The sequence below is a fragment of the Clinocottus analis genome, unplaced genomic scaffold, assembly GCF_023055335.1.
Source record: "Clinocottus analis isolate CAN_PGR_092001 unplaced genomic scaffold, fCliAna1.0.p SCAF_11, whole genome shotgun sequence".
NCBI classification, from domain to species: Eukaryota; Metazoa; Chordata; class Actinopteri; order Perciformes; family Cottidae; genus Clinocottus; species Clinocottus analis.
In genome coordinates this window covers 1174657-1183941 of record NW_027175832.1, presented here as the reverse complement: position 1 = coordinate 1183941, position 9285 = coordinate 1174657, and the positions used below count along the sequence as shown (strand labels likewise).

Here is a 9285-nt window from a genome sequence, read left to right as displayed (position 1 = left end):
AAACGTCTGCGTGCATGAGAACACGCTGACTGCATTTGTGTTTTAGTGCTTTTTTGAGTATTTTTTTTGTGTGCATTTATTTGTGTGTTTGCATATTTGTTTAGTGTCCAACGCAGTCAACAGATACGATCGCATTTCACTGTTTTCTTTCCTCTCTACAAACTTTAAAAACACAAGTGCTCAACTTGTAAGACACAATGAGTGAAGAAGCCAAAGGGGTTGCTTTGGTGCGGAGTGTCAGTCAAGCAGCAACACACTGGAGACAACTTAACCTCTGACCCCAACACTCTTTGAAATGAGGAGACTACTTGACCGGAGCTGACAACAATCCAAGCGTCTCCGCCGCTTCCAAGACCCCAAATTGAAAGTGAAGGAAGGAGTACAAAGAGGACGGGATCGGAAGAAATAGAGTGAAAAGGAAGCTTTAGAAACTACGTAGAGCCCGAATGTGCCGGGAGACTTGTGTTCACATCACATATGACTGACTCAGATACATTTAACAAGCAATTCTGTGGACTTCCTCCTCAAAAGGAGGTCGTGGTGGTGAGCGGGCTTTATCTCTGACGCCTTATCAGGCCTCGTGACGAGTGGGTGGATGACTCACAGCGTGCCTTTCCTAAAGTGCTGAGTGGTTGCCCTTCACACTTTCCATCTGTCGTCCTTTCTCAGTCGCCCCGCTGCCTTTTTCTGTCCGATGTTCACTTTTATTCTGACACAATTCTCCACTGTAAGTCTTTTTCATTTTTGATATGAAGCCCATGAAGCGGACCCTCCTGCTGTCTCTTCTCAGCGGATGCCGTCAGATCCTGGAGGTCAGCGGTCAGGACGTCGATGAACGGCAGATCAACACAACAACATCCGTGTCCATCGCCGACCCGGCGGCCGCCGTCTCGAGCTCCAGGGCGACTTACGACAACGCCTACTTTTACATCCTGATCGTCATGATCTTCTACTCCTTCCTCGCCATGACGCTCCTCAAGTGCTTAGGCAGCGACGAGGAGCACAAGGACCCCTGCGAGGAGTTCATAAGTACACAAAAATTCAACACAGGCCGCATGGTGGACCAGTTTTACTTTGAAGAGGAGAGCAGCTTGTGAGCCACAGGCTTTCTGAGCAGGAGGAGGGAGGGCAGGAACGTACGGACGGGGGGATGTTTTGACAGTCACCAAGCCAGAAAAACGTCAGTGCCGACTACTCAGGCAAGACCTGCTATTGATTTCGCGAAAAAACCTGTAGTAAGTTCATTTTCCTCCCTCTCCCCCTTCCATCTGACAATCAGAAATCTCACGCAAGCACAAGCGCAGGCAGGAGGAGGAGACGGCTGCCTCTGATGATCTGAGGGAAGGGTGGAAACACGGAGACGTGTGGGTCAACGGCAGGCCGGAATCTCCTCCTGTGAGGCCCAATCAGGATCAATATCACCACGGACATGCACACACCGCAGGGAGCCAGGGACGACCCGGCAGACGGATGGTGTGGACAACATGGACACCGTGTGTGCACGTGTGTGTGTGTGTGTGTGTGTGTGTATTTTCCATTCTCTGAAATTCAGTTTAACATAACTAAACATATACTGAAAGAGTTGATTAGAGCTGTGTGCGTTATGTGTAATGCCTTTGCAAGCATTTATGTTAAGACTGAATGTATACACTTATATTGAATAGGATAAGATAACACAGTCCTTTATTAGTCCCTCCGTGGGGAAATGACAGGATCACAGCAGTCCTTTTTCACAGAAATGGCAGAATAGCAAAGCAGAATACACTTCTAAGCATCATTTCACTTGGAGATGTTGAATTTGTGCAGCACCAACGAGCACAAAGATACGTGCAGGCAAAATATACACGCATGCAAACAATGTTCCTGATTAAAATGACATCTCACTCTCTCAAATTGGCTCTAATTGGAGCTGAAAGGCCCCATGCAGCAGCGGGACGGAGCCACATTCCTTTGCCATTATACGTTGTAACTGATCTTTGGGGGACTGGACGCGCAGCGACGGGCCAACAGCAACCTCCCGGTGACCCCGCGTGATCTAGTTTGCAAAGCTGCGGCGAAACGTGAACCCGAGACTCACTCAGTCTGCAGAATTAACTTCAATTGCGCTGCGGGATCGCGCAGAGGCGCTTACAGGGAACACACGCTTCTGATTTGCGCCACACATCGCCCACGTTAGCATGCAGGAGGACACGCAGGGCAGGACGCTTCAGGTGGAGCAGAGACAGGTACAGCGGGCATCAGCGAGAGGAAAGAGAGGAAGATTGAATTAAAACATCCGGAGTCAAACGCGGGTCCGGACTGACAACGCTGCTCTAATTTGAACTATCCGCTCCCAGAGGTTGCGCCGGTCCCCGAGGCCATGCGGACCTGTTCCTTCTTCTTCCCTCATAATTAAATCTTTGTCTCATCCTCCCCTTGAAGTGCTGAGGTCACCACGTGGGGATCAAGCAGCCAAACAACGACGCCTTGAAGCTTTTGGCTTCTCAAAACACTGAAATCTGACTGAATACTGTGGAGCTCCAAGTGGGAACATTTACATTGTTCAACAAACAGTTTTATTCTCAGTCTGTGGCCACTGTGCACATCCACTGGCAGCCCCGTAGGACACATTTTAGTTATTGTATTTGAATTCAAGCATCAGTTTATCATTAAACAAGATACTGAAGGAACAATGGAAACGATATTTCAATGTTGTTCTTCTTTATTTTCTACATTTTACACATTTCATTGCCTCTGGTTGGAGGAATAAATGAGGTTCTTATAATTTTGTGAGAAGCTCTTGCATCACGGCCTTTGTGCGACACTTTTATTAACAGCAATGCAATTTGTGATTCAGCCACTAAAACCACTGCAGTCAAGACTTAATTACACTTTCGTGCACAAGACTCGCAATATTGTAAATCACACATTGGCAGCACGTGATGTAAGTAAAACAATATGACAGTGAAAACCGCATAAATGTAGCTGCTTTAGTCATGATATGCTGACAGCACAGACCTCACGTTACAGAGCTGCTGTTGGTTAGAAGCTGCATATGAATTATACTCTGAATCTGGTCCAAACCTGCATGCCTCAACAGATCAAAAGTCTGCACACAAAGACGATAAAATGCTCTGTAAATAATAATTCAGCAGAATAAATACATACAAATAGGACCTTCATCAGAAGGGGTTGTCTCATCTTCAGGAAGCTGTTTCCTCACAGGGGCTTGAGCCATGAAACAACTTAAAACACGTCACAACAGAGACTTTTTAAAGTGTTTTCACCTCTAACATGAGAGAGAGCCGCCAAAGAAAACACATATTACCTTTCAAACTATTCACTTTATAATTGGGTTACACAAATATCTCTTTGGTTGACAGTACCTGAGGTGATGGTGGTCCTGTGGTGGGACTCTGTGTGTGTGGCGCCACCTGTTGGTGAAAATGTGACACTGGTAGAGCTGTACAGCAAACTGCACGGGCTGTTATTGAGCAGGCAGAGGTGCTGCAGCAACATAACTGAGGATTATTGACTCTGAGAAGAACAAAGCATTCACAGCTGCAAGAATAAATGTATTTCAGCAAGTGATAGTTTCTGTAAAAGCTTTATTAAAGAAGATCTTTATGAGCAGAAGCTTTCTGCTGTCAGACTTATCTGTTCATCTGCTGATGCTGTTCTGCTGCCACCTGCTGGTGCAGAGGCTGCACTGCTTTCTGTTGCACTGGATCCATTTGGCAGTGATGAAAGCTGTATTCAAGAATATATATATATATATATATATATATATATATATATATATATATATATATATATATATATATATATATATATATATATATATATATATATATATATATATCTTCCAAAGAATAATATTTGTTTATGAACTTTGTCTTCTGTTGTATTTTGGGAAAAGTGTGTAATTTAAAACATTTTCTCCACAGCAAGTCTTTTGTCATTGCGTCACTTAAACTGATCAAGACCTTACCAAATCATTAGGGTTCATAAAACCTTTATTTATAAGAACATAATTAGTAGTTTAGCTGAGTTCTCGTGTTGGCTGAAAACTAAATGAAGCACCGAGGGACAATGACCTGATCCAGCAGGAGTTTTTTAATTCATTTTAGTAGCTACACATGAGATTGAAATGATTAAATGAATGAAAACACAAATGAAGCCACACTGCATGTTTATTAGAAAAATTAAGATTCAATAGAAAACCTTCACCAATGCACATTTAAATCCACAGTGTGACCAACTGCAAGCAATATGTAGTATAATCATTTATTGCACATTCAGTGTCTTTCCAGCATTTATCCTTAAGGGATAGCGATAAATAATCCTGTGTAGTGAAGCAAAATCATAATGTTTTATGAAGCATATGCTCAGCAGTTTGCACGGCAATGACACAAACAGTACTCTGATATATTGTCGCAGAGTTCAATAACATCCTGAATAAGCACTTCATGAACATTTGACTTCTTTCTGACCGATGTAAGGAATGCTAGTTATGTATTGTAACTCTGGATGCTACGGCTACAGGCTCCAGAAAGTTGCAGATGTTAAGTTGCAGCTTAGTTTTGGGAGAACATGTCGTCTAATAAAAAGAATCAATCAGCATGAACTCTGTCTGGCATCTTGTGAACTGCGTTAGTGAAGCTTATGCCATGTTTCATCCTCACATCGTCTGATATTCACACTCTCCAGCTCTCGCCGAACTCTTCGAGGCGTCTGGCTCTGGTGCCGTCCGGCTTCATCCAGTCGTTCCGTCTGTGGCCGTCAAAGTTCCCACACAGACCCCCCACCTTCCTTTTGTATAAGTGTGGGAGGATGATCTCTGTGGAAACAACAACAATACACTGTCACTCAGCTCAGGGAGTAACTCTCCTCGGCACGGGCTTCAATGATGAATGGAGATTTTAGGATACACATCCCAGGAAAACAGTGAATTGTGAGTTACCAGCTGTGTTGTGACCATCAAACTCCACCGAGAGGCCAAAGTCAGTCTCCAGGTAGAGGCGAGAGGAACGCTCCCGGATGCTCAGACCGGCGGTCGGGGAGGCCGGCGTGTTGGTTTCCCTCCCGTCCACCTGGAGAGAGACAGAAGGGGAACGTCTCAATGACGTGGATCATATTTAAGTCAACTTGTCTGATCTGGTTCTTCTAGGAGTGTGTGCAGGGATTCTCAAAACACATTTAAAGTTAACACGCTACCAGCGTGTTGCAAGACGGCTGCTCTGCTCACACTGAACTATTGAATAGATTCTCATGCACTTACAGACATTCGTGGTCCAGACAAGATAAATCTTACTGACCTTAACTTCTCCTCTCGTGCAGGAGGTTGACAGAAGCAGACGGTCTTTGTCAGGATGAATTAGAAGGAGTCGGTCATTACTTTTCAACACGCTCCTCTCATTAAGTCAACACAAGCTGTCAAACCTTCGTCAGACTTATTATTAACTTACATGGTACTTAAATTTGCTATTATTGTCAAATATATTATAAGCATTCATGCCGAGTTCAGAATTGTATGAAACATTAAAAAAATATGCTGTCACAGCAATGAATATGCTAAAGCTGCTGCTTGGTGAAGAGTACCGGTGTTCTTCTGCTCTTGGTTTCTTTCCACTTCTTAAATTAAAATGGCTCAGACTGCATCCGACTCTTTAGACAAATCTGTCAATATTGCAACTTTTTTTACACACTCTCTCTTTTTTGTTTGCTCGCTCTCACACCACAGAAACATGAGTGAAGTGCCGATATGGAAATGAACATGACGGAGCATAATTTAGCGCACATCATCCGCCTCACTGTTGTCGTAACGCCTCACAGACAAAGTGAGAAGGAGCGCTGGTTATTTCCCTCTGTGGGAGGACGGCATATGAGGATGTTACCCCATGAACAAAATATGTCAGCTGAGAAGAAACCTCGGGAAGATGAGATGGAGGCGAGGTGTTAAAATTCATACTCACGATCAGCCGGCGGTTTTTCTTGAACACCACAGTGTGACCGTACACTCTGATCTTAAGCGCTTGTAATCGATAGTGTTGCTCATGCTCGTCGCTGTTGTGATGATGTCTGCGAGCATCATCATCATCATCGTCATCGTATTCATCATCGTCTTCATCGCTCTCACTGTGGCTGTGGTGTTCTTCACTGCTGCTGTCGCCGTGGCTGTCGTCGTCGTCGTCGTCGTTGATGCCCTCGACGTAAACTTGTGGAAGGTAATTTGGCAAGTTGTTGGTCCGGACCAGCACGTACGAGTGCTTACCGTTAAACTCATGCTTCAGTTTATCAAATGTTCTGAACTCGGGGTCTCTCCTGATGGTGCACTCACTGAAGTCTGTGGAGCAGCAAGCGTACAGCAATCCATGAACGAGTGAACACAATACAACACGGCTAACACAAGAGTCAAATGTTGAGATTTACAGCACCTGTAGACTGGCAGTAATAATCTCCCTCAACATTTTGGAGGCAGACAGCGTTTCCATCGCACTCATCTTTGTCATTGCAGTCAATCTTGCCCACACCACGGTCTTTCTTACATTCACATTTCTGACTGCAGTGATTGGTGTACCACACTTCATTGAACTGACAAGAAAGGGAGAGAGAGAGTCATCGTACTGCGACGACGTCAATGTCCACATGCATCATTTTTTGGCGATAATTATCAGACCTTCAGAAAGTAGAGCCAAGTATTTCACAACAATGATGAAGAGTCATTTTGACACTCACGTGGTGTCCTGTGCCATTCCCGTCCACACATCCACATTGTCGGATAGGCACACACGCCCTCGACTTATACACAAAGCCTTCATCACATACACAACCCTGCTCACAACCGCTATTGCTGCTGCAACCCGGTTGGCCATTCAGGTGCGTGCAGGTTGGACTGCATGGAGGAACACAAGCGGTGTAATGACTCTTCTCTGGGCAAGAGGGAGCTAGAGAGGCAGAGTGGAAGTACAGTGTGTGATTATTCATACGTTCATTGTGTCTTTGCCACTGGAATTTAACACATGAGGTGGAAGGTACACTATAGGAAACCCACTCCATGATTTATTTAGAGAAATAAAAACATCTAACTTACTTGTTGAATATGAAGTCGGAGGTTGTGTTTCGGCTGTAGTTGTAGGCCGAGGTCTATTGGTTGTTGGAGGGTGTGGTCCAGCTGTTGTGGTTGGTTGTGGTTTAACTGTGGTGGGTTGTGGTTTAACTGTGGTTGGTTGTGGTTTAACTGTGGTGGGTTGTGGTTGAGCTGTGGTTGGGCGTTGTGGTGTGGTTTGTGGCTCTGGCTGAATTTCAGTTGAAGGTTGTGGTCCAACTGTTGTTGGTGGTCGTGATCCGGCTGTAGGCTCACGACCGGCTGTGGTTTGAGGTCCATCAGTAGATGTAGCTGGTTGCTCTGGTCCTTCTGTCATTGCAGGTTCTGGTTTCTTTGTCGTTTCAAGTCCTGCGTGCGCTGTTGTCGGTGGGTAAGGCGTAGCTGTGGTTTGGGGTCTACTTGTTGGTATTGGTGGTTGCGGTCTTGTTGTTTGGAGGTCAGGATTTGTGTTGCTTGTTGAAAAGGCAGTTGTCAGTGTTGTCTGTGGTTTTAATGAAGTTGAGTTGTTTGGAGGAGGAAACGTTGGACCCACTGTTGCAGCTAGATCAAAGGTTGTGAGAACAAGGGTTGTTGGTTTAGGTCTCTGACTACATTTCAAAATCCAGTCAGTCATATTTCAGTTATGATATGTGTGAACTCAATTGAATGTCAGTAGGAGGACAGTTACCTGTGCAGTGGCCATAATGAAGGGACACATCATCAATGGCAACATCGGACTGATCGTTGGAACCTCTTCGGCCCTCAAATATGATCTAAAATAAAGTAGAAATGTTACTGACTAATTTACTTATGCATGTTTTAATAATCATGTTTGCATTTGACGCGTTGGGAGAAACATTTCACCTGGAATATTCCAGATGTTGTCAAGTCCACCTGAGCCAGTTGCCACATATTTCCTTGGTCATTTCTCTTCCACCAAACAGCGTTGGCCTTTCTGTTCTGGAACAAGTAGACATGCAGGCCCAATGTGTCGGCTGAGCCGTACATGTGGTACCAGAACTGCAGACACCGAGGTCCAGAGTCAGAACACTCGGCGCTGATGAGGCGAGCCGTGTCTCCATGTGACACACTGTTGGCCTCGATGTAAAGATAGTGTCCAACTGGTGAAGGACATAAGAGGTAGGTAAGTTAAAGTACTCCACAGCATTTTTCAAGTTTTATTAGATAATGTTACACAAGGTTTCCTCCAGTGTATTACAAGCCGGGGGCCTCATGACAACTTCAGCTTGTGCTGACCTTTTAAGGTGGACCAGCATTTGCATTTTAGTGACAATTCAATTCTCAGAGAAAAACAATTCAGGTGGAAACCCTGTTATAAGTTCACGGCATGTCATCGTGCAGCTGAAACTGGTTGCTAAATGTTGACAATACAAATGTCTTTATCACTTCATGCATAAGCAACTTTACTGGCAGATCCTAAAATACATATATTATCTTGATTAAAGACATCAGGTCAGAGAGTCTGGCATTCTGGTTTGACAAGCAAGAACTACAACCAGTTGCTAGTTAAATGTGTGGTGAAAGTTCTGCACCAGCTTTGCTGGGCCTCTTTATTTGTTGTGTCTTTAATTACCTCCCGTGGTGTGATCTGAAGAAGGCCCGGTCATCATAGTCGGAGTGGAGCCACTATGTCTCGTCCAGTCAAAAACATCAGTAAGAAGTTGATTCCACTGACATAGATCTTCTTCAAAATTGCAGTTGAGTTGACATACTGGGAACGAAAGTCAGATATTAGATTACTGGAAATCGCAAAAAAATGGATGCAGAAATATCTATGGAGGTCCAAAAAGTGCTAATGTGGAATTAGCAGTGTACCTGAGTGTGGTGGTGGTCTGTTTTCTAGAGCTTCAGTAACATTTCCCCCATCAATGTAGTTGGTTTGTGCTTCCACTGTTGGAGGCGTGGTGATATCTGCTGCAGGGGGCTGAGCTGTCATGTTAACAGGAGGCTCTGCAGATGTTTCAGGAGGACTTGTCACAACACCACTCTCATCTGCAACAGTTCAAACAAGTTTAATACCTGCACATATTTGAAATACTATCAAGCTACACAGGCTTAGTGGTACTTACCAGAGCATTGGCCGTGGTAAAGCTTTACATCATCTATTGCCACATCGGACTCTTCGTTGGAGCCTCTACGGCCCTCAAAAATGATCTGAAGTTAGGGGGTAAATACTTGTTAAGATCTTTCTTAAAGTA

General features: G+C 44.5%; 1 protein-coding gene across 1 annotated transcript in view; it reads right to left on the bottom strand.

Moving 5' to 3' along the window:
- Nucleotides 1-4676: 4676 nt before the first annotated feature.
- Nucleotides 4677-9285, bottom strand: part of wu:fb63a08 (zonadhesin) — a 38068-nt gene continuing 33459 nt past the window's right edge. Inside the window, exons 17-27 of the mRNA XM_068600016.1 lie at nt 9157-9241; nt 8903-9079; nt 8661-8798; nt 7931-8187; nt 7755-7839; nt 7073-7627; nt 6718-6926; nt 6417-6573; nt 5955-6325; nt 4943-5072; nt 4677-4819 (exon numbers count right to left, since the gene is read on the bottom strand). Of these exons, the coding sequence (XP_068456117.1) occupies nt 4677-4819; nt 4943-5072; nt 5955-6325; nt 6417-6573; nt 6718-6926; nt 7073-7627; nt 7755-7839; nt 7931-8187; nt 8661-8798; nt 8903-9079; nt 9157-9241 (2307 nt within the window). The remainder of the gene's footprint in view (nt 4820-4942; nt 5073-5954; nt 6326-6416; nt 6574-6717; nt 6927-7072; nt 7628-7754; nt 7840-7930; nt 8188-8660; nt 8799-8902; nt 9080-9156; nt 9242-9285) is intronic.